The following is a 24,702-nucleotide window of genomic DNA, read 5'->3' as shown; positions in this document are numbered from 1 at the left end:
CAGTGTATATTTTCCTCCTTTCCTGCTGGAGCTCTTTGGTCCCACATTGGTCAGTCAGGCCCGGTCTTTAGGACCTGGTCCAGTTTTGCCGCATAAACAGGGCTGCCGGGGGTGCAACATGCTCGCTGCAGAGGGCCTTGCCCTTGTGGGTCTACCTGCTCGGCCCACATATATGCCCCAGACATGTCTGGTGCCCTCCCTCCCAGTGAACGTCTTAACCCGTTCTTCTGCGGTCTCCCCTGCCTGAGTTCAACCTACCTGGACAGATCCTGACCCTCCCAGCTCCTCAAACCCCACTGTCTAACAAACCCCCATTTCGGCATCACCTACACATGTCTGTGTGCGCAGGAACACACATGTGTGTGTCTGTGGGTGTGCTCAGATTTCCTTCCTCACACCCCTTGGGGAGGCCCCAGGTTCCCCAGGACAGGCCCTAGTTAGCCAATACCTGGTAGAGTAACTCTGTGTCCAAGGGTTTCAAGGACCATCTTCTCACTGAGTAGGACCTATGCAAATGTCCCCCATCCCGTGCCCTGGGGTGTCACCACTGCCTCCCTGCTGTGGCTTACAGACAGGCTGGGACCATTCCACCCCAAATGTCCAAGGGTCCTGGCTCAGGAGAGCACCAGCCAGTCTTAGAGGAGGCCTGAGATGAGGCACAGATTGGGGGAGGAGACTGTGTCACCTACTGTCAGGGACTTTCAGGTCAAGAGTTGACCAGAGGACAGATTCTGGTTTCAGGACTGGGTGGGAGCTAGGGTTCCCCATGCCCTGGGCATAGGGTACAGGGTACAGAGCCAAGGTGCTGAGGAAGATCTCGAAACCAGGGGCACCTTCGGGAAGGCAGCCAGGATGTAGGGCCATCCTTAGAAGTAGGGACCTCTGCCCTTCTAGAAGGGAGAGGATATAGGTCATGGATTGGGGCCCTGCGGATATCAGAAGGAAAGGACTAGGCAGCCCCACAATCCAGCATGCTGTTTGCTGGCCCAGGATCCCCTCAACACATCCCAGAGATTCCAACCAAAGTTTGAGGTTGGCTCTCCCAAACTTTCCTCTGCAGAGCCATTCCTTCGGGCTCTACTCATGCTGGCAAGCACCCCCCACCCGCCCGGCCCGTGCAACCCCTCTCTCTGTCCTCCATTCCTCCAAGGGGGAGAGCAAGAGGGGGGTGGAGAAGGCCCTGACACATAGACAAGGGCCTGGCCCTCCGGATCTCTGCGCCCAGCACATCACTCCAAAGACATTCTGGGGGAAGGGGGTGACCTTCTTGTCATGAGAAGTGTGTAAGCAAGACTAAGCTTGCTCTCAGCAGGACTTAGGGAAGAAGGGGTCTGGAGGCTTGCACTAGAGGCCTTGAAAGGTCCCTTTCCAGCTCTGATTCTGTGATGGTTGAAGGAGCTTCCAGCCTGGTTTGTGGGGTTCTGTAACTTTCCAGCCAGCCAGAGGCCCTGGGCTCCTCTTCAATGTGAAAAGGCACTGTTTTCCCAGGAGTGACCCTGGATTCTAGCTCCTTGGGCAAGGCCCAGGAAATGGTTCACGTCAGCCTCTCTGGAGCCTAAAAGCTCAAACAAAATGGAAAGAAACCGGGCACGCAGTGGACGTCGGAAGAGCTCCTTCCCGTCCCGGGCTCTGCAGCGCACGCACGGTCCTATCTGACCAGCCTTGGCCCTTGCAGCTCTCTCTCGGCCGCTTTGTGGGGTGGACTCCACATTTACCGTCCCTAGTTTGCAGCCTGGGAAGGAGGGAAAGTGACCTGCCCAAAGTCCCAGAGCCACTCTAGATCCAGCAAGGATCAGCGCCCAGCTTTTTCTGACTTCAGACACTGTTCTTTCTCCGGAACTAGCGATCAGCGTCTAGGGTAGTGGTTCTCCATGCACGGCAATTTAGCTCATTAGGGAGCTTGTGGCAATGTCTGGAAACATTTTTGGTTGTCACATGGGAGGGTGGGCCAAGGCCAGGGAAGCTGCTAAACGATGCTAAATAATGCATGTGACAGCCCCCCGCCCCCGCATCCCAACCAATGAAGAGTTCTCCAAAACCGGACTTGCTTGGGGCTGAGACTGAGAAATGGGTCTAAGGGATTGTTCGTGCCTGGGACACAGATGGGCTAGGCTTAGCTGAGGCTACTCTGTGACAGAGGGTAAGCTCTGGACACCAGCTGTCCTCTAACTGCCCTACTCGGTCAAGCCCTGTGCTCACATCCACAAGAAATGACTTTAAGGATTCCATCCGCTACCAAAGGCCAAGTGCATGGGGAGACGAGGCAGCCTACCCCTTCCGATGCTGTGTACAGCCCCTCTCTTCAGGACTGTGGATGCAGTCTCATCACTGGCCCTTCTGCCCCTGCCTTGCCCTTCCTGCCCATCAAGCCCACACAGCTCAAATCATCTTGCAAAGGGGCAGGTCTAACCCAGAGACTCTTGGCTTAACCCTTCAGGTGTGTCCTCATTTCCTTCAGCCCAGGTTTCCAAGCTATTTTTAAAAATAAGACCTTGACTGTTCAGCATACCGCACTGAACAAGGCCGACCATTTACACAGCACCCCCTATGAGCCAGGCACCTTTTGAGCTAAGCAGACGCCATTACCATCCATGTGTTACATCTGAGGAAACGGAGGACCCTGGCGCTTAGGGTGGCTAGCAAACAGTGGCCAGGTTGTTTCCAGAACACTAGCTCCTAAGAAGCACTGCCTCTTGGATGAGCCTCTAAGAGCTCTGTCACCCATGTACTTATGGGCCCCTCAACCCACAAGGCTCTAAAAGCATTTTTGGGCAACCCAAGACTCAAGGAGCCCAGACTGCCAGGCAGGGCCTAGAGGCTGGCACTCATATGAGGCTTTGGGGTTCTTCGGGAACCCCAGCTCTGCCCCCAACTTCACTCTTGACCCCACACTCTCTGATCTGCCCATGCTGGGCTGCCTGCTCCTTTCCCGTGGCTGTGCCCTCTCTTGCCTCCTCACCGTGATGCACCGTGATGCATGCTGCTTCCTTGGCCTGGGATGCCCTTCCTCACGTCCACTCCTTTTCGGGCCTCTTCTAGGTGAAGGGCCTGACCCTGGCTCCGTAACCCCTCTGCCTCCCCCCTTAACTGCAGTCATCACACTGAACAGCACTCGCTCTTGGCAAGTCACCAGGCGCCATCTTTTTCATTCATCCCAGTGTCCCTAGCACTGGGCCTGGAACGTGGTGGCGATGCAGCTATCTGAGCTGGGCTCTACAGTTAGCGAAAGAGGGCCAATCCCAGCTCCTTCATGCATCGGCTAGGTCCCTGGTTGGAGGAGGAGGGGGCAGTGGGAAGCCAGGAAGCTAAGCCCAAGGCTGGGCAAAAGTCAGAGTGGGAAGGACCCTCAGAGAGCCTCTAGTTCAATCTGCCCATTCCACAGATGGGAAAATGAGGTCCAGAGAAGGGAAGCATCGTGACCCAGATCACACAGCAGGTCAGCGGCAGAGCCAGAACTCATCCCGAGTCTCCTACAGATGTCCCTCCTGGCAGAGCGGGCACCAGGCCCATGCCTCCCGACCTGGCAGGGGCATCCCCAGGAAGGTATGAGGCTCGTCAGGGCCCCAAGGCAGACGGCAGGCGGCAGGCACATGCACCTTGTCCTTGGCCTATCCTGTCCCCCTCTCCAGCCCCCAAACTGGGTGGGGCAAGGAGGAGTGGGGACAGGAGGAGCAGGCGAGGGGGTACCTCGGTCTCCAGCTGGCGTGGATCCGAAAGAAACTCCGTTTATTACTAAACATCTGGCTGGAAGTTGAGAACAAGACACAAACAGAGGTTAGTGGGAAGGGGGCAGGCGGGCAGAGCGTGGGGAGCTGCCGGGATGGGGCTGGCTTCCTGCGGCTGCTGGGAGAGAAGAACCCCTACCCAAATCACCCTCCAGCCCACATCCCCAGAAGTCAGACCTTCTCAAGATTTGCATTAGGATCTTCAGGGCAGCACGTTAAAGATGCAGAGTTCTGTGCCTCTCCTCCAGAGAGTCTCATTCTGTGGGCTTGGGGAGAGGTCCAGGTATCTGCATTTTGGAACGAACACCCCGCAGATGCTGATGCACGAAGTCAGTGGACCAAGCCTTGAGAAACATCATCTTAGCGCCTCATGGAATAACCCCAAAGAGGGGCAGTGCCGGCCTTGGCAATGCCATCCCCCAGGAAGTCCTGCTGCTCGTAGTCCCGGGAGCGCGCTCAGCCTGGGTCCATCCGCACGCACCACTAAGGGTGTAGCCAACCAGGGGAAGTGTGTATGTGTTCGTGGGTGTGGATTTGCGGGGGGAGTCCTGTTCGGAGCCCCCACCCCATAGGACCCAGAGAGCCGAGAGTAAGGATATGGCCATTTGGCCTGAGCCTGGTAACTAATGTCCTAGAAGTCACAGCTCCAACTCCTGGGGTGCCTGGGAAGAAGGGACACTTCACCACCATCACCATGAGCCCCGGCCACACAGACACTGCAGGGCAGACGGACACAAGGGTGGGGGTTAGTGAATGCCAAGCCCTTGGCAGTCATCTGGTCCTAGGCTTTGGGGACCCACTGCCCCGGAGCAGTTATGGATAGGAAATGGGCTGGGCTCCAGGTTTGTCTCGTTTTTCAGTACCTTCCTATCCAGGCCAGGTGAGACCAGAGCAGACCGGAATCTCCAGAGAGCATGGGCCCAGGCCCTGGGCAAGGTTGCTCAAATAAAAGCTGTGGCTGGGGGTGGGGGAGGACTTTTGAAGGGAGGGGGGTGTAACACTGAAGGGCCTGCAGGCAGGGACAGAGAATCCAACCCCGGGGCCATACCATGGACTCTCTTCCAGGAAGTTCCCAGCCTGGCCTGCCCAATCATGCTTCCCCCCTTCAGCCCCTCACCTGGAGGGACCACCCTGTCTCCCTGCTTCTGTTCAGCTCCTGGCTGGAGATGGCCTCACCAAGCACAGGGAAGAAATGCTGTTCCCAGCATCCTCTGCACCAACCCCTCACCACGGCACCCCCCTCCACTCCATTCCCCAGGCCTTTGCAGCCTGGAGAACCCAGAGCCCCTGATCAGCCTAAATACTGCTGATATTCTGCCTAGGACCCAGAGGCCCAGAGGGACTCCGTAACTTTCTCAAGGACACCCAGCCTCAGGTGTCAGAGGCCAGCTTTCACCACACTGCCTCCTTCCCACTGCAGCGTGGCTGGCCTCTCCTCCCCTCCCCTGTTCTGGGCCCAGGGCTCAGAATTGCACCTGAGGCTTAAGGCCCAGATGTCTACCTGGCTGCTCAGGGATGATGTGTGAAGATGAGAAAAACAAAGAGATGGAGAGGGGGCAAGGGAGGAATGAGGGGAAACTGAGTCCTTGACCTCAAAGCTATACCTTTATAGAAACAGCCCTCTTCCCATACTGTGAGTCAGTGAGCTTCCCTTCTCCAAAAATGCCTGAAATTCCACTACTTTGAACATTTATGTGGGGGGAACCATTGTTCTTTCTTCTTCTTTCAAGATGCAAGAGCTCCAGGAGAGACAGGTCAAGGGGAAAAAGACTGTTAGGAGCAGCAAAATGTCCCTCAGTAAGGAAGAAAGGCATTGTGCGAGAATCCCAAGAGGACCCTCTGGGATTAGCCAAGCTGTGGACAAGGATTACACAAGACAAGAGCATTAGTCATTGGCTGAGTTTATGTAGGTCCTACAGCGGTTCTTAGTCACAGAGCTCTCTCTCCAGCTGGCGTCTCATTCCCAGGAGGCAAGTTCAGTGGCGAGCCCCTTCTAGAGGAACATGCTGGGGGAGGGGGTTCCCGGCCCTCACGCCCCAGAATGGTGCCCACGATTACCTGAGCCGTAAGCACCTGTGGCCAGTGGCCTCCTCCTCTCTCCAGCTGCCCGGGAGGGATGGGGGTGCAGGGTTGGGAGAGTGAGGGGATGTGGAAACAGAGAAAGAAAGAGGACAAATGGAATGAGTGGAGGAGGTGCCGGGAAGGGACGTGCGGATATCTCCCCCGCTCAGACCCTTAGCGCCCCAGGTGGCAAGCGGGTGAGTCCAGCCTGGCCTCTCCAGGAAGGCTTTCAGTCTGTACCTCTCAGGCCATCCAACGACAACTGCCCAGGCCTCATGACAACGCCTGGGAGTCCACAGAACAGGCCCAGACACCCACATGGTGGCGGCACGCAGGTCTGAGAGAGGGTGAGACAACGAATGGAAGAGGAGAAGGAGAAGCAAGAGGAGGTGGTGGCCCCAGGGGGCCCCTACCTTTCCCCAGGGCAGAAGGAGGCGCTGCCCGGCCGGTGGCAGGTGGCAACGGGCGGGTAACGGGAGGGCGCTCCATCAGGTACCGGCGCCCGCCGCACCTCCAGGGGCCGTAGGCCCCCGTTGCGGGCCCGTTGCACGTGCTCAAACAAGAGGGCCAGCTCTCTGCAGGAGAGGGCGCCATCAGCAGCAGGCAGGGCCCTGGCACCGCCTGCTCACCTGGTGGGCATGGAGCTCTGGTGCTCAGATCCTGCCAGGCTCTGCCTCTAGAGGTGCTCAGCAGACACCCGAAGCCAAGAACCAGCAGGGTGGGGGGTGGGGGAGACTAACCTTCCTCCCTCTCTTTCTGCACTCAGTTCCTGGGAAATCCTCAGGACTGCTGAGTACAGTTGTGCAGGTTGGACACAAGTTGAGGGCATCCTCAGAAGGCGGCAAGTGGGAGCTTGAATTTAACCTACTCTCTGCTCATCAAGTGGAGTGCCTAGACATGGAGCTGTCCCTCCCTGGGGGCCAGCAGCCACCCTGAAATCCTCCCCCTCCAGACTTGACTGGATTTTAGGGGGGAAACCAAGGCGCAGGAGAGAGATTTGATAGGGTATCTAGGTCAGCTTCCCACTCTTCTAGCACCCACTCCTGCCACTGGGTTCTTGGGAGACTAGACTTGGGGCTCAGCTTCTTACTCTCCAGGCCACTTCCTGTTTCCGTAACTGAAGGACTCTATCTCCCCTCTGTCTCCCACTATATGCACAAGGAAGCTGAGCTCCAAGGAGCTGAAGGCCCATGGGCCTAGAATCTCTAAACCAAGCTCTGTCCCTCTTACCAGAGGATCCAATATGACCCCCAATCTTCCCTCCCCCTCACATGCACCAGCCCCTGCCCCAGTCCCCAACGCCTGGCCTTGAGTCCTTAGACTACCCCCACGCCACCGGAAAGGGAGGCTCCTTCCAAACCAAACACCACACCTATCTCTGAGGTGGGGGCTTTTGGGAGGGACCCGGGAGGGGGAGCTAGGTGGAAGGGAGAGCAGGATCACACAACTGCTCTTGGAGATCTAACCAGGGAAAAGGCCCCCACGGAAGCTCTGAGCACAGCAGCCCGGCCCAGCCCCGCCTCGGGCTTGGTTCCCTGCCTGCCCGTGGTTCCCAGCCATGCTCTGCGGTCTTCATCCCTGCCCAAGGGCCTGGCCAGGCACCTGACCACATGGACCTTGGAGATGGTTATTAGTTAACTTCCGCATGCAGCCACCCCCAGGAGGACCCTGACCCAGACCTGAGTGAGAGGGATGAACCCGCTTCTGGGCCCTAAGGCCCAGAAAAGTAGGGGCCTATTCACACTCCAGGGTGCTGGGCTGGGCCCCTGCCCCCAACTCTGGCGTGTACATTCTTGCCCGTACCGTGTGTTCTCTCCCGAGCCACAGTTTGCCAGGCCGGCAGGGGCTAATGCGACCCTCGGCTCAGAAAGAGGGGAGACGAGCTGACAGCCACCCTACAGAGTGGCACCGCGGGCTAGCATGCAGACTGCCAGCGCTCCAGAGCCCGGGGTGCAGCTGGTGGGGGGGAAGGCAGGGCTCCACCCCACACCAGCATCCACGACCTTCCTGGGGCAGAGCGGACGTGGGGGAGAAGACGCTCTGGGCTGTGCATTACACGGGATTTGCTGAGATGTGCCCCCTCTCCCACACTCCAGGGCCAAGTCCCAGCCACTTGTCCTCCAGGGGACTGCCCCCCACCCATGTCCCCCCGCAGCAGGGCCTACCTGAAGGATGGGAGGATACTGTCATAGTAGTACCAGGTGGCCGTCAGGTAGGCCCGGCTCGTGTCGGTGGAGTACAAACGCCACGCAGCCTGTCGCATGAGGGAAAGTGGGGACAAGGCATCAGCGAAGGCTCTCTGCCCTCAGAGGAACCAGTCCTTGGGTCAGCAGAAGGAGACCCGGAGCAAGAGGCCAGTTCCAATTCCATCGCCGCAGGCAGGGCCAGACAGAAACAGAGGCCTCGAGAGAAAGGACTTCCTCAAGGTAGCAAGCGGGTCGGCGTCGGAGCCAGGGGTCTAAGGTAAGAGCCGGGCTCTGTCATCAGGCAGGCGTGGCTTCCGGTCCCAGCTTTGTCCTTTATTAGCGGGGGCACATGCAATAAAGCTGCAGAGCCCCTCTGGCCTCATCTGTGAACTGGGTACAGTGCTACTTACCTACCAGCCTGATGTGATGGTGCAAAGGGCAAATGTCTGTTAAGTGCCAAGCACGGTGCCTGGCCCACAGAAAGCGCCATATACTGGGCTCCCCTGTTCAACACTCCTGTCATCTGCAGTGCCACAGCTAGGAAGGAGCTACTCATCGTGTGTCTGAGCAGTGTCCTTCTCTGCCGCTAGACTCTAAGCTGTGTCTTGGTCACCACTGTGCCCTTTGGTGCGTGGTAGGAGCTCTGCAAAGGTATGGGGAATAGATACTTCACTGAGTGCATTCTTTCCACTATGAATAAACCTACCTCATCATTCCCAGCTGCCTGTCACTGCCCACAGGGTTGAAGAGGGCAGGGAAGAGCATCAGCTGCCAACCCCTCAGCATCCGGGGAAATCCGGCATCTTGCAGGATTTCCTCTGCAGCAAGAGAGATGAGGGGTGGACCAGAGGAAGGACTGTCCCTCTCCCTCCAGGTAAGAAGACGAACCAAGGAGGGACTCTGAGTGCAGTGATTAGGGAGGGCAGGGAGGCACGGACAAAGCCTAACTGAACCCTGGAGGCCCCCCTTCTCTGGGTTCCTCTTGTCCTTAAGGATGACCCACTGCTGACCTCACTGGCCAGGCACCCTCCTAGGACAGGAATATTTTTACTTCCTGCTTGCCTAGTCCCCTGGCTTGAGCTGGGGAGCAGCTGCCAGAGCTGTCTCATTAATTATGGGCACCACAATACCAGCTGTCTCATGGCATGGACAGTGCCAGCCGCCTGGCCCTACAATGCCCCCTTGGAAGGCCAGCTCCCAGGGGACGATGGCCATTGTGCCTCAAGGGATGCTGAGAAGGAAAGGCTGGGCTAGTGGCTGGAGATAGCAGGGATGGGGAGGAGATTCCAGCCTGGGGAGGAGAGATAAGGGGAGGGGGGCTGAGTCAGACGTGGATCAGGGTGTGGGGGGGGGGCATGCTGGGAGCAGGCCAAGGTGGGATATGCCAGTGTTCCCTGAACTACTTCCCCTAGGGGCTGCTCTCACACACACTGTGACTAGAGAGAAGCCAGGGCTGAGTCACAGAGGCACCCCAAATTGGAGCCCTGCCTCCCTCTCACCCCATGCCCTATCAAAAGATCTCAGAGCCGTGGGGGAAACTGAGACCACACATGCCTGGTTTTCTGGTTTTCTTCCCACCCTTCTATTCGCTCCTCTGTCTCCTTGACTGGCTCAGCTCAGAGTGCCCCGTCACTGAATGCTTCCTAAAAGCATTCCTAAAAGCAATGAGGTTCCTAAAAGCTCAGTCCTGGACCATCTTCCCTCCTCCGTCTTTGCTCTCCATACTGGGCAAGCTCATCCGTGCCCTGGGCTTCATGGCTGTCCAGGTGCAATGGCTCCCACACAGTCCCCTCCTCTTAGCTGCAGACCCGTATGTGCAGCTGCCTCCTCACCACTGCCGCTCAGAGGCTGAGGCCAAGCACGCTCTCTGTGCTCCCGCTGAACTCACATTCCTCATGCCCCAAATCTGGTCTCCCTCCAGTGGGGAGGGCCATCAATCATGCAGTTGGGCAAGCCAGAGACCTGGGAAGTCACCCGCCATGCACCTCCCTCACCCTCTCCCTCACTCCTGATGCCACGGATTTCTCCTCCTAAAAATACAGAATCTGCCCACTTCTTCCCATCTCAACTGTTGCTGATGCCAGTCCAGCACCCCACCTTGCCCAGCCGGTTTCCAGAGCCTCATAACATCTCCCACACACACTGGGAGCACTCTCCAATCCATTCAGCTCTTTTCAAAACACAAATCTGATCATGTCATCCATTCCACCTACTTCATACCTGTCAGTGGTTCCTCACTGCTCTTGGGAAAAGTGTTAAACTCCTCTGTGTGGCTCTCAGGTCTAGGCCTCACCCACTGACCCAACCCTTTCCACTATATACACTTTGAGCTTTCTGTTCCAGTCTCACTAGCTGCCTTCCAGTTCACCAAACACACCAAGCTCCCTTCTACCACAGGGCCTTTGCACGTACTATTCCCTTACTTTGAATGCTCCCCCACCCACCTTCACCTCTTCACCCAGTTGACTCCTACCAGTCTTCCAGCTCTCAACTGATGTATCAGTTTCTCAGGGTCATCATCCCAGAGTTCCCTCGCAAGGTCAGATCAGACCAGCACCCCATTAAATGTTCTTCAGGGAACTATTCTTTCTTTCAAGGTGTTTGTCTCAGTTTATAGTTACCACCTTGATTTGTGTGAGTGGGGAATGCATTGGTGTTGGGAGCAGTGCAGGCTTACTGATGACTGCACAGCCTTTGGCTGGCAGGACAAGAGGCCCCAGGCCCCACTCCACTGCCGGCCACGTTGAGCTGGGGCTGGAGCAGGACAGTGGGAGCAGTTCTGATGAGGCCTGAACTGGGCATGTGGCACAAGGGAAGCTTCTGACAGTCCCACTTAGCATCTGTAGCCCTGACTTGGCATGTGACCCCAGAGAGGTCACATCTGCTCTCAGAGCTTCAAAGTGGAGTCACAATTGTGAAACTGGGACACCTGGGTCAGCAGAGAGGAGATGACACACCAGTTCATTCCAGGGGCTTCCCAGGCATCTCGTACCTGGATGAGGTTGGCTGCAGGCATCCTCCTCTTCTCAAAGTGCTTCTGACGGTGCTGCTCTTGCACCTTCAGGGCAAAGCCAGAGCCCAGGATGCCCTAGGGGAAGAGGCATGGTTGGGAGGATGGGGCAGAGGGGGACAACCCAAGGAGAAGTTCTCCATCCCAGCCCCTCTGAGCTCTCCCCGCCCCATCCATGCAGCAGGCTCTGCCCCCAGATCCCTCTCCCCCAGGCTGGGAGATCCTAAGTGCAGGGGGACTCACAGCAGGCAAGGCAAAGAAGGAGATGCCTAGTAAGGCGAAGCCGGCAGCCAGGACCCTGCCCAGCCATGTGTGCGGTGTCTTGTCACCATAGCCAATGGTCGTCAGTGTGATCTGGGGACATGAAGAGTTTACAGACTCCTCAGGGCTGGTCTCAGGAGCCACCCACAAGAGCTTGTTGGGGCACGGGAAGGAGGAAGCCTGATCATGAGGAGGTGCCTTACGGTCATCCACAGGGGCTGGTTAGGGGCATAGATGAGCTGTTCCCTTCTCTGCTTGTGGTCCATCTAGTTCCCTTCCCTGCCCTGTGCTGGTCAGGGTGAAGGTTGCAGGGGCTTGGTATAGGGAACTAGATGGACCACAAGCAGATCTCCTGGGGCAGGTTGGAGGCTAACACAGGGGCTGGTCACAGGGGGTCCCGGCCCTAGCTGAGAGGCTCGCTCAACCCTGAGTCAGAGTGACAGTGGTCACACAGGGGAGGGTCTCGGGAAGAAGGGCAGCCCTTGTACAGACCCACACGCACCGTCCCCCACCAGAGCGAGTCGGCGTAGGAGGAGAAGTCGGAGTTGGCGTCCTTCTCGGCCAGATAGACCAGGAAGGAGGCGAAGATGAGCACCAGGAACCCGATGTACCAGGCGGTGATCAGCTCCTGCGAGGGCAGCAAAGGTGGCAACGTTAGGAGGGCTGAGGGGGAGGGGCCTGGGAAAGTGAGTCACCCTGTGGCCACCTGGCAGAGGTGGGCAGGTGGGAGGGTCCCACAATGACCTGAGAGGGGTGTTCTGGAATGGGGGACAAAGGTTCCCCACCTCTCGGAGTGTGGCTCTGCCCGCTTTCCTTTCCCAGCTCCTCCCTTCTAGGAGACCATCCTCAGCCTTCCCGGCTTCCCGAAGGGGGCGAAGCCCTCCCCAAAACTCAGGGTACACCCCCTTGACCTTCCAGATTCCACATTCAGACCTCAGTCCCCAGACCCACCGCACCCCCAGTGCTCCAACCCCCCACACACCCCGCCCTAGCTCCCCACTCTGTTGTGTGCCCTGACCCCCAAACCCAGAAGCTTCCAAGTGGGTCCCTTAAGCCCTGACCCCGGACCCAGCCCAGGAGTGGCCTCAGAGATGCGTCCTGTGAAAGAGGGCCCCTACCAGGTCCCCAGCCTCCCCTGCCTTGCCCCTCCCCCGCTGCACACCTTGCTGTGCGCGTAGACTACGGAGCCCAGCAGCTTCCAGGTGCCACCTCGGCGGTCCATGCGGACCATGCGCAGGATCTGCAGGAAGCGCATGCTCCGCAGAGCGGACGTGGCGAAGATGTTGCCCTGCGTGCCCGCAGCGATGACAGCCACCGAGGCCACAAACACGATGAAGTCTGCAGGGGCGGGAGAGGGGGAGGTCACAGCCCTGCCGGGGAGCCAAGCTACCCCGGGGTCAGGCTCCCAAGTGGGGGTGGGGGACTCTGGGGCCGGGGTGGGGGTGTTGGCGGTGATCAGGAGGGTCCGTGGAATCTGCCAGCAGCCAGGGTCTGGGTCAGGTTGTCAACCCTAGGGTTTGGGGTCAGAGGTCAAGCACGTGGGGGTGGGGGAGCAGGTCTTGTCACCGATGACACAGAAGGGTTTTCTGGCAAAGCGGAAGCGGCCCTGCCATCCTCGGTAGCGGCAGCAGCATCCCGCGGACCAGACGCGGATGATGTACTCCAGGCCAAACACCACGATCATCACGAATTCCTGTGGGACCAGGGACCTGAGTTCTGGTCCCCTCTCCCTAGGAGCAAGGGCCCAGGTCCCACAGTACTGGCCCAGCCCAGAGCCCTTGGGTGAGGGGGGCCAGGATATCCTCAGACCACCCCTCCTGGACGTTCCTACACCTGGCTGGACCTGAGGAGAATTCCAGAAAGCACATGGCCCCTTCCTCAGGCTTTCAGCCCAAGCCTGTCTTGCACTTCCTGTGCACCAGCTGTGTGGGATTTTCTTCTCTTCGCCCTGCCCTCCTCCTCCCAGCTATCCCAGACTCTGTAACTCAGTAACCCTGACTGGGTGACCTAAGGGGTGACTCTGTGTCAGCTGTCCACTTCCAAGGTGCTTCTGTTTAGGGTTAGGAGAGGGGGAAATCACACCAAGAGTTGAGTTAGCAGTTTGGGTCCTGAGAAGGAGTGGGACTTACTCACCTCTGCTCAGGGCCCAACAGCAGCCCTGGCCTAGTGGCAGTAGGTCCCTCAACATTGGCTGGAAAGCAGGACATGAAGTCCAGAAAGGGGCAGCCACCAGCTCAGGGAAGACAGCACAGCGCCACAGGCAAGCCACTCTGTGAGCCACAGTATGAGAAGCCTCTCTCTCCCCCCACCCTGAGCCCCAAGGGGCTGCCTTACACAGCCTCGCTCTAACCTGGCCTCTGGCACTCACCAAGATGAGGAGACATTCGTTGGCAAGTTCCTGGTGCTCCTGAATAGTGGACAGCACGGACAGCACCAGGCAGCTGAAGACCAGCAAAAATCTGCAACAGCAGCAGGGAGAGGGTTAGACTGCTGCACGGACAGGACAGTCAAGGGTGGGGGAAGGGGCTGTGGAGTCGCGGGAGGCGAAATGTATGATTTGGGAAGAATTAGCTGGAAAGCAGAATCAGAGTCAGAGCTCCCTGGAGTTGTGGTTCTGTGCCAGATGCCAGCGGGAGAAGTTCCTAGGCTCTGGGCTATGGAGCTCACAGACACCGACCACCCTCTCAGTTGCCCTCGCTGCTGGCTGCCGCTCAGAGAAGTGGGTGACCCATCTGTCCGGGCTGGTGGTGGAAAGAGACTGGCTCAGGGTCCCATGGTCAGGAGGCGCCCGTGGGCTCTGCCACTCACAAGGGGTGGCCCCAGGCTCTGGCTCAGTTTGAAGACTGCCTGAAGAAAAGTAGCCCAGAGGTCAGCTGAGGGGCCAGGGAAGGTCAGTGGGCGAGGGAGGGGTCCCTGCTTCCCATGAACGCCAAGGTGGCTGGAACATCGCTTCATTTGCAGAAAGGGGACAACTGCTTCTGCCTTCGTGGGCTCTTAAGGAATTAAAGAAGGAGACAACTCTGAAAGGAAAGGGGACTCGGGAGGACAGGGAAGAGGGGAAGGATGCAGAGGGGAATGGGGTATGATGAGAGGAATCAGGCCTCAGGGCCTGCGGCTCCCCTGAGGGCAGAGGGAAGTCCAGAAGGAGATGTTTAGAAATGGGGAGAACTTCATAACCCAGCTCATCCAACACTTCCTTCAAGCCTAGCTGCACACATAAGGAAACTGAGGCCCAGAGAGGGTAAGGGACTCACCCAAGGTCTCTCAGTATGTCCAGGACAGAGATGAGGTTACAGCCCCCGGGGGGCTGGGAAGAGGGGGAAAGGGCATGAGGAGAGAGGCTGGCAGCCTTGGACAGAGTATGAATGCGCAAGGCAGGCCAAGCTGAGGGGCACCGGCTGCAGATGCAGAGAAAGAAACCGAGTCGTACTTGCGGAAGCGCTCCTCTGTGAGAGACGGAAGTGCCCGACCGCACGTGCCCTTTGGAAGACACTCCGGAGGGAATGAGTTGCTCTGGAAACACATCCCTTGTGAGCTGACCCACAGCCTTCCCCAGATGTTCCCAGAGTCGCCCCACCTGGGACTGCTGACACGGCATTCTGCCCCAAACACCGGCTTTGGGGCCTGCGGAGACTGTGCTCACCCTCTGCCTGTGGGCAGGACCCCCGCACCCCTGTTCCCTCTGCAGAACGCCCCTTCCCAGGGCTTGCCTGCATGTATGTGGCCCAAGTCCCTGTCCACGTGGCTTTCTTGGTTCTCCCATTTCACGGCGGCAGGGGCACAGGCTCAGGGTCAGAGAGGCTTGGGTTCCAATCCTGGCCCAGCCTGTACAGTCACTTACCTCCTCTGAGCCCGCCTGCACATCTGTCCAGTGGGAGCCAATGGGAGGACAGACATGGGAAGGACTTCCACCCCTCCTTGCACAGCGGCTCCCAGGCTGCTCGGAGGGCAGGCTTAGTGCTGCAAGCCAGCACATGCCCCTGGGAAGAGGAGGTAGGTAGCCGATGCTGATGCCGGTAAAGGGTTTTGAATGAATGAGCGAGGAGGAGGCCTCCTTGGCCAGTTCCAGGCAAGAGCTGAGTCAGCAAAGACAGAAGGCACAGGGAGAGCAGGGGGAGAGCTCCAGCTCCTCACGTTCAATAATTAACCACAAAAATGCAGCAGCCACATCCGCCAGGGAGGGGGACTGCCCCTGACCCCAAGGCTCAGGAACTGAGGCCTCCCCGCTGAGGTCGTCTTCATCCAGCCCCCTCCCCTGGGAAGAGCTGTCGCCAAATCTTGATGGACCCTCACCCCAGCCCAGATGGAAGGAAATCCTTCCATCCCACTGCTCAGCTGACCTCACGTCCTCAGGTTAGTGGGCCACACTAAGGGCTTCCTGCTGGGGCTTCCAGAAATTTATTTTTCTCAACACTGTTCTTTCCATGTCAATAGTTAGTTACACATCTATAAAATGGACACATCACAATGGGTTAAATGAAAAAAGCAGATTTTCAAATCTGAAGGACAATGGGATCCTTATTTTTAAAATACAGATTTTTTTTTTTAGATCTTATTTATTTATTTGAGAGAGAGCACAGAGGCAGAGAGAAGCACACTCAGACTCCCTGCTGAGCAGTGAGCCCAATGTGGGACTTGATCCCAGGACCCCGGGATCATGATTTCAACTAAAGGCAGACACTTAACTGAGCCACCCAGGCACCCCTTAAATATAGACATTTTTTAATATTCATACCAAGGTCAGCAGGACTTGTCTCTGGTGGCAAAATTAAGAGTGATTTGGTTTTGGTTTTGGTTTTTTTGTTTTTTTTCCTTATCTGTACTTCCTCATATTTTTTTAAGGATAAACTGGGGTAGGGGCGCCTGAGTGGTTCAGTGGGTTAAGTTCCTAACTCTTGGGGCGCCTGGGTGGCTCAGTGGGTTAAAGCCTCTGCCTTCGGCTCAGGTCATGATCCCAGGGTCCTGGGATCGAGCCCCACATCGGGCTCTCTGCTCAGCGGGGAGCCTGCTTCCTCCTCTCTCTCTCTCTGCCTACTTGTGATCTCTGTCTGTCAAATAAATAAATAAAATCTTTAAAAAAAAAAAAAAAGTTCCTAACTCTTGGTTCCAGCTCAGGTCATACCCTCAGGGTCCAGGGATGGAGCTGGGCGTGGAGCCCGCTTGAGATTCTCTCCTTCTCCCTCTCCCTCTGCCCCTCTCCTCCCCCACGCACTCTTTTCTCAAATACAGAAATAAAGTCTTTAAAAGTAAATAAACAGGGGTGATAACAAACTAACAGGAATTTTAGAATGCATTTCCTTAAACATACAGAGACAGAGCCACCTTTAATCCTGTCCCCGCCTCTTTACCACAATAGCCTTTGCCATTTCGCAGGTGTCCGAGTATGGCAGCCTCTCCCCCGGGAGTCCAGCTCACACGTCCAACTGTCCACTCAGCATCTCTTTCTCAGCTGTCTGGTGGCCTCTCAAACCGAACATGTTCAAAACCAAACTCGACCTGCCCTCGGATCTCGTTCCCCTCCCATCTCCCCACCTCCACGAATGACACCGCCTGCCAGCCAGGGGCTCAAGCCGACTATCTAAGAGTGCCTTGGGTTCTTCCTTTTGCTCACTCACTGCTCTGGTCCTTTAGCAATTCCTGTTGGCTCTACCTTCGGGATAAATCCCTGGACACTCCACAGCTCACCACCCTGACTAAGCCGCCACCATCTCGCCTCCGCCTGGCCTCCCACCTCTGCTGTGGCCCAACCGCGACCCACTCTCTTCATAGCAGCCGGGGTGATCTTCCTACAATGCAAAGCTGGAAATCCTCACTCTCCTCAAAACTCTCCCCTGACTTCCCCTCCTATTTGGAGCGCAAAACTTACACTCCGCGTGTGCAAGAAGGCCCTGTAAGCTCTGGTCCCCACGTCCCCTCGCAGGCCTGCGACCCTCCTCTCCATTACTGTGCTCCAACCATCCTGAGCTCCATGGCCTTCCTGGGACACCAAACTCATGTCCACCTCCAGGCTTTGCACTGGCTTTGCTGCTTCCTCTACCCGTTTACTGCTCTCTTACGCAACTAGGTCTCTCTTCAAACATCACTTCCTTGGAGAGGCTTTCCCCAACCACCCCCTCTCCAAAACAGCGGCCCCATCCCCACTCTCTTTCCTTGCTCTGCTTTACTTTTTTTTTTTAATAGACTATATAAACGAAGAGCAGAAATTTCACATGAAACAAACATTAAAACACCATGTCAGCAAAGCCCCCAGTTTGTGTCCACTGAGAAGGCTCCCAAAGCTCTGAGCTCATCCCTTCCTGATCTATTGGACCCCCCTGGCATCCCTCTGAGAAGGGAAGAGAAGGCAGGTCTCTGACCTTGACCAGCTCCATGTGATAGACACTGTTTCAAAATTCCCTGAGCTTCACGTTCCCTGCGCTCCTATACGGGATGAGAGTTTCTCCACCCCAGAGGCTCACTCAATGCAGTGGAACAGATACACTGAATGTGATAGAGAACGTCTCGTGTCCCAGGCACCTGAATCATTATCCCCATCTTCCAGATGAAGAAAGGGGGCCCAGCGAGAGACAGACTTGCTCCAAGTCACACAGTGAATCTGTGTGATCTCTCTGTCAGAATCAGCATATGGTGTTATTCATGCAACAAACAAGGATGAAGGATTGTCTCCAGCCTCCTCTGGGGACCCAATGTCTCTGTCTCTGCCAGTACAGATAGGACACAGTTGCTGGCTGGCCTGAGCTCTCTGTCATTGCCCCAACAGAGAGGTCAGACTGACGTGCACTTTCTGGAGCATCTCTGCCCATCACATCTGGCTGCAGTTCGGGGCCCGGGCTGTCCCTTGCCCGACCCAGGAGGCAGAGCTGGGATACACCGGTGCTGCCTGCCTGACTCTCCGCGGCTGGGCTTAGCTCGAGACTCCTTACGACCCCTTTGCACCTCCACCCCCACGCCATGACCACCCCCAGGAAGGCCACAAGAGGTTGAAGGACTGAACAGGTAGACAATTTGCTTAGATCCGTGGTTCTCAAACTACAGCTGGTGTGAGAATCCCCCAGAGCACTTATCAAGATACTGACTTCTGGGCCTCGTTCGTAGAATGTAAGTATGAGGAGGGACCTGAGAATCCGATGTCTACAGAGTTCCCTGGTGATACTGACACTGCTCTTCCGGGAACCACACTTTGAGAATCACTGGCTCAGCTGGCTGAGCTTGGGGCTGATTCAGGGATTAGCCAGCTCCTCGCTTTTTAAACAACAGCCATCATTGTCTTCCAGGCCTCACCCCACCCCCATACCTTCCTGAAATCACTCCAGGGACAGCCCCAGCACAGGGGGAGCGAGAATGGCGAGAATGGCGCTGCTGGGGACTGTGGGTCTCACGCCAACATCAGCTTCCCCCCCAATTCACCGTGTGACCCCCAAACTGCTCCTGCTGGCTGAAGGCTTCCTATTGGTGTCAGACACTGTGCCTGAGCCCTCTCCATGCTTTTTTTAAAATTACTTCTCACAACCACCCTGTGGGAGCAGTACCATAATCACCCAAGGGCTTATCATTGAGAAAACACAGGCTCAGAAAGGCAGCCTGTGATGACCGCACCACTCTGGGAATATACTAAAAAACACTGAGTGGTATGGGGGTACTTTATGGTATGTGGATTAGAGCTCAATAAAACTGTTATTTAAAAGGAAAACAAAAGAAAAACAACAAAAAAGAAGAGTATACTAGATTGTCCAAAGTCATAAGGCAGGGATCTAAACCCAAGTCCACCTGGACCCCAGAAGCCATACTAATCTCTGGGCCTGAGTTTGCAACAGGAGGTGGGGGACATTAGCACACAAGGTGAGGGACCTCAGACTATGGCCACAGCAAAGGGGTGGAAGGGAGAGGGTCTGCCAGGAGCTCAGTTCCAGATTCTCTGGGGATGACCCCAAAGAGAGAGAGAGATGCTTGGAGGCTGAAGAGGTGAGGCTGTGAGTCAGAGGTCGCCCAGCAGAAAAGGGTTTACCTCCCGACCTCTCAGCTACGTTCCCTTAAGAAACGCTATTTGCCATCTACACTCCGCCGTTGAAGAGTGTCACGAAAGGAAAGTCATGGTGTGATAAGTGTTTCAGAATTATCACTTGGGTAGTGTGGAGCAGGGATTGGAGGGGGTGAGACTGATCAGGGGGAAGCAGATAGAAAGTTCCACAGTAACTCAGATGAGAGACGAGGGTGACAGCACCAAAGAGAAGTGGACGGATGGAGGTTTCAGGAAGTAGGCTTTGGTAATGATCTGGAAATGGGGACAAGGAAGGAGAATGACCCTCCTAGTTCTGCTGTGGGCACCAGGCGGATGAAGGTGCGGTGCCTGAGCAGAGAGGAGACCCTGCTGGGGGGACAAGTGGGGCGAGGAGCTCCATTTGGGTCTCGGGCCTCAGCACACACACTCAAGGGCGTGACGAGAGAGACCAGAGCCGGAAATGCGGACTTGGGGCACATGGGTTGTAGAGACCTCGGTAGTGGCTGAGACGGTTCAGAGACCACGAGGCCCATTTCAAGGAAGACCCAGTGGGACCCCAGAGGTGCGGAGGGAGGAAACATGCTCCACCTAGATGAGAAAGGAGCTGCCAGCAAGGCGGGAGGGAAACCAGGACAAAGAGGTGGCAGAGATGCCAAGCAAGAGGGTTTCAAGGAGGGAGAGGAGGACAGTGTCAAGTGCTGCCAAGTGGTCAAACAAGATAAGGCCTGAAAAATGTCCACTGGATTTGGTGACAAATTGGTCACTGGGCACCTTGGCAAGGGCAGGGGAGGCGGGGAGCAAGAGGGGTGCGACACAGGCCCGTGGGTGTTGGAGAGGAGGAGGGGCATGAGAAAGAGGGAACAGCGGGCATGCAGAGAGCTAAAGTCTGCGGGAGGAGAGGCAGACAGTGGCTGGAGAAGGATGCGGAGCACAGGGACTGGGCTTTGGTTTTTTTATTTTAAGAGGCGAGAACCAGAGTGGAAGAAGCCAGGAGAGAGGGAGCAGTGGAAGATGGGGGAGAGAGAGGGAGCGAGTGAGCAATGCAATGAAGTCCCCAGGGCAGCGGGGAGGCGGGGATCCAGAGCGGGGCGGGGCCAGTGCTGAGCAGAAAGGACCCTGCCAGCCTGGGACAGGTGGCCAGGAGGAGGGGCCAGGTGGGGCAGGAGGTTGGGGGACTGGAAGCCAGAGCACTTCCTGGGGGCTGCGACATCCTCTGTAGCTGAAGTCAGGCAGAAGAAGTCAGGCCTCCTTCTCAGAGGAGGAGGCAGGGAGCAGAGGTGGCGGAGGTTTGAACAACCAGTGTAAAGGGAATGGACCAGGCCCTGGGGAGGGGTCCTTGGGGGGAACAGAGGACCTTTATTCCCTACCATAAGGATGGGAGGAAAGATCCAGAACCTCACAGGTGCTCTGCCCATGCATTTTTTATTTGGTTTGGATTGGGACATTTTTGGTTTTGCTTTTATTTTTTTATTTTTATTTTATTAAGATTATACTCATTTATTTGACAGAGAGAGACAGCAGAGGGGGAACACAAGCAGGGGGAGTGGGAGAGGGAGAAGCAGGCTTCCTGCTGAGCAAGGGAGCCCCACGATGGCGGGCCTTGAGCCCAGGACGCTGGCATCATGACCAGAGCTGAACGCAGACACTTAAGTACTGAGCCACCCAGGTGCCCCCCCTCCTTTTTTTTTTTTGTTTTTTTTTTGTTTTTGTTTTTAAGGCTTGATGGTCCTGAGGGAGGAAAGCAGCCATGTAAGATGAGGGGCTAATTCCGCCCCCAACCAGGCCAAAGTAAATGCAGAACCAGGCCATGCCTCTGACTTGCTGGTGGGGGTGGGGGGGCCTCCTTCTTTCTCACCAGTGTCCCTCCTTCCAGACAGCCCTGCCAATGTCTGTCACCTGCTTGGTCACCAGCTGGCTCCCTCATTTCTACAACTGGCCCTGGGAGTAGGTGACCCCACCCAGACCAGGATCCCAAAGGCAAGTTTCTCTCTCACCCCCTGGGGACAGCAAGGGCCAGTCTGTCCCCCATTCAGCCAAGGTTCCTGCAGGACAGAGCCCATACCCCCACCACCTTCCAGCAGAAAAGGCGTTTCTTAAGCCCCAAACCAGAACTGATACTGAAAAAGAGATCTAGCTAGACCTGAGGGGCTCCCCCAACTGGGGGCTGCCGTGTGGCCTGGAGGGGCCCACGCTGCTCTGGGGAGAGCAGGCTCTTACTTTCTCTTGCAGGGGGATAGAGGAGAGGGGCAGTCGGCCAGGCCTCAGAGTGAGGCTCTTTCCAAGAATCCTCAGGGGCTGGGACAAGAAGTTTCCCCTGATCCAGCGATTCTAAATATGGCAAAGGGAGCAAAAGCACGTGACCCAGGGCCCCACACCAGGGCTGCTGCTGCGGCTGCTGCTCCTCTGGGCCAGAGGCCTGTGCTGGGGGCTCAGGGTGAGGGATGAGGTCTCAGTGGAGCCTCAGTTTCCCCGTCCACAACATGAAGGTGGGGCACACTCAGGGAAGGCTAAAGTCCCTCCAGTCTTACTGCTCCCCAGAGTAGGGTGGGAGGGGAGAGGTCTGAGACCTCAGCTCAGTTCCAGATTCTTTGAGGATGTCCCTGGAGGGACAGCAGTGGCCAGCACACAGTAGAAAATATGAAAAAAATGCCCCCGCTTGGAGAACCAATTAGAAAAAGGCATTCCCTTTAGCCTGAAAAATTATAAGTTGACCCCTGTGGACAGACCCACCAGAAGCAGGCATCCCTTGTTCTGGGCTGACTGAGGCCTAAGCACGGGCTGGATTTCAGTGCCACGGGTGTCTCCTTGTCCAGGCCTCTTGGCAGCGCACAGGGTGTGCAAGGGCGTGGGCAGCCCCGGGGACAGCTCTGACAGCCACCGCAGCCCGGAAGAGCCAGCTCTACATGGTACGGCATGGCTCTGTGCCGCTCTCCTGGCCACCACTGACACATCGGGAGCTGGACACTGACCCAAGAAAGGTTTCCCTTTAGGTCGGGCCCAACCAGTCAGGTTGTCTTTCTCAAGCACGGAACAAAGGACCACAGAGGAAAGTTGGCAAGGGTGCAAAGAGAAATAGACATGAGGCCGCTGTCCCAGGATCTCATCTCCCCCTCCTCTGTTCTGTGAAGCCCAGACGTGCCTCCCGCCGTGAGGCCATGAAACTCTTCTCTCTCCTGGCAGGAGGAGGTCCTATGCCTCCGCAGGCCCGTTGGTCTTGAGCTAGTGTGAATGATCTCGGTCTCGCTAGGACGTGGAAGGCAGTGTCTTCTGGACCAGGTGTTTCATGAGTCATAGGCTGGTCCTCTCCTACCTGGACCAGCTCCAGATCCTCCTACTCCTTCTCGCTGCTTCCCCCTCCCACAGCAGCCAGACTACCTGTGCACCAGGGAGGTGGGCTGAGCAACATGTCAAGGGTGGGAACCAGGAGGGAGCAGGGGCCATCGGTCTGTGTGCGGTTGGCCAGGCAGCGCTGACTCCTCAAATAAACAGGGAGCGTGGGCTCCCTAAGCAGGAGGCCGGCGCAATGAAAGCGAAGTAAGGAGTAGAACACGGGCAGCCTGGATTCTGAACACTTAACCAAGAGAGCCAATGGGAACCTTCCCCCGGTTCCACCTGAGCCGCTCCATGTGGATTCGGGTGACTCAGTTCTACATTCTGGGCTTGGCATAAGATTCCATTTGAACGAAGAGCCTTGCTGCTTTTTTAAAAAGTGTGAAATCCACCGACTTGCAGGCTCAGGCCCAAGCGCCTAAGCGCGGTTGCAAGGAAGGCCCTTTCCGCACCAACACCTCACTCCCCACCGCGCAGAGCCCAACCCGGTGCTGGATACTCCGTTGTCACAGCTCTATTTCCCCACAAAGTCAACCGCTTTTCCCCATCTTTGCCCATGTCGTGTCTGCCCCTCCTCCAGCCTGGCTGGGTCAGGGGGCGAGCCCACCCCTGGCTCCCTTCATTCCCCATCCTCCTCTCCAGGCCCCCCCTCCATCATCATGGCATTTCCTTCAACTGGGGAAAAGCTGCTGGAGGGAAGGTCTCCTCCCACAGACCAAGAGCGGGGTGAGGTCTTGTCCTTTTCACCTTGAATGCCCTGTGCCCAGCTGAGAATGGGTGTTGGGCTAAAGCTCCCTGAGAAGGACCACAGGCTTCCCCGCCCCCACCCCAACCCTCCCTATCCCACCACCCGATCCCCACTGCAGCTGCCCACGGCTTGGGCTGGGCCTCTCCACCCACCCTGCAGCAGGTGGGGTGTGAGTGAATCAGGACAAGCCCCAGGCCAGTGCCACAACATTCACTCACCCACTAGCTGATTCGTGGGGTAGGCACCCTCACGGGGGAGATGGGGAATCCACAAGGAGAGGTTCAAAATGTGAATTTGTGCCCCACATTGGGCACAGAGTTTACTTGGGGCGTCTGGCTGGCTCAGTCGGTGGAGGGTATGACTCTTGACCTTGGGGTCGTGAGTCTGAGCCCCATGTTGGGTGCAGAACTTACTTAAGTTTAAAAAAAAAAAGTGTGAGATGATGATGGAAAAAAATTAAGCGAGGGAAAGGAGAGAAAGAACATGGGTACGGGAGTTCAGGACTATTTTATAGAGGGGGGCTGGGGAGAGCAGCATTGAGAAGGTGACTTTTCCGCAGAGATCTCAAGGAAATGAGCGAGGGAGCCGTGTGGGTATCTGAGAAAATAGGGTTCTGAGCAGAGAGCAAAACAAGGGCAAAAACCTGAGCCAGAGGGTGCCTGGTACATTCCAGAGGATCACAAAAGGAGTGTCCCCAGGAAGGGGGAGAGTGGTGGGCCGCAAGGGCAGAGAGGTAGCTGAGGTGGGAAGCAGATCGTCTCCTGGCTCCTCTGAGGATTTTGGCTTTTGCTCCAAGTGAGATGGGGAGTTCTGAGCAGGGAGTATTGCGATCTGACTTGCGTTTGCAACAGCAAGGACCGTTGAGTAGAGAGTGGTGCGGAGCGGGGATGGGGAGGGGGCCAATGGCATTTGCCATCATACGTGGCTGTATGATCCAAGAAAAAGATGCTGGTGACTTGTGCTAGGGGGACGGACGTGGCAGGTGAGCAGAAACTAACTCTACTTTCACCTAGAAAGATCCGAAAGAGTGAATCAATCCTCTCATTTTTACAGGGGAAACTGAGTCCCAGAGCGGGGCATGAACCACCTGTGATCATACCCTAGGTCAGAGGTGGAGCTGGGTCTAGCACTGAGATTTCCTGATTCCTAAAATAATATTCTTTTGATGTCTCCTCTTCCTATGGGAGGACTCAGGCACCTGCCCCTCACCCCCTCCTCAGAAACTCCCTCCTCTACGTACTGGGCTGGGGCCTTGTCCCTGTCCATCCTGCTGTGTGTGACAGGGTGGCACTGGATTCAAGGATTTCCCAGGCCTCCAGCTACTTGAGCCTGGCAGGGGTCAGGGTCACCCCTAAGGAGCCTTCTGTCCTCTGAATCAGCAG

At 56.6% G+C, this 24,702-nt stretch overlaps 1 protein-coding gene across 5 annotated transcripts in view; it reads right to left on the bottom strand.

Moving 5' to 3' along the window:
- The window catches only part of KCNQ4 (potassium voltage-gated channel subfamily Q member 4), a 52,796-nt gene that overhangs the window by 9,596 nt on the left and 18,498 nt on the right, over positions 1–24,702 (bottom strand). The window contains exons 2-9 of one of the 5 annotated variants that reach the window (XM_059374314.1): positions 13,612–13,702; positions 12,810–12,936; positions 12,406–12,581; positions 11,746–11,871; positions 11,226–11,336; positions 10,965–11,060; positions 7,952–8,040; positions 6,200–6,361 (exon numbers count right to left, since the gene is read on the bottom strand). In XM_059374314.1, the coding sequence (XP_059230297.1) occupies positions 6,200–6,361; positions 7,952–8,040; positions 10,965–11,060; positions 11,226–11,336; positions 11,746–11,871; positions 12,406–12,581; positions 12,810–12,936; positions 13,612–13,702 (978 nt within the window). Of the gene's footprint in view, positions 1–6,199; positions 6,362–7,951; positions 8,041–10,964; positions 11,061–11,225; positions 11,337–11,745; positions 11,872–12,405; positions 12,582–12,809; positions 12,937–13,611; positions 13,703–15,084; positions 15,375–17,109; positions 17,417–24,702 lie in introns of those variants that run through there. The other 4 variants (XM_059374317.1, XM_059374316.1, XM_059374315.1 and 1 more) reach the window with 4 other exon arrangements.

This window comes from Mustela nigripes, chromosome 14 (genome assembly GCF_022355385.1).
Source record: "Mustela nigripes isolate SB6536 chromosome 14, MUSNIG.SB6536, whole genome shotgun sequence".
In the NCBI taxonomy this organism is placed as follows: Eukaryota; Metazoa; Chordata; class Mammalia; order Carnivora; family Mustelidae; genus Mustela; species Mustela nigripes.
Note: the sequence above shows the minus strand (reverse complement) of the source record. Positions and strands in the feature narration are given on the sequence as shown.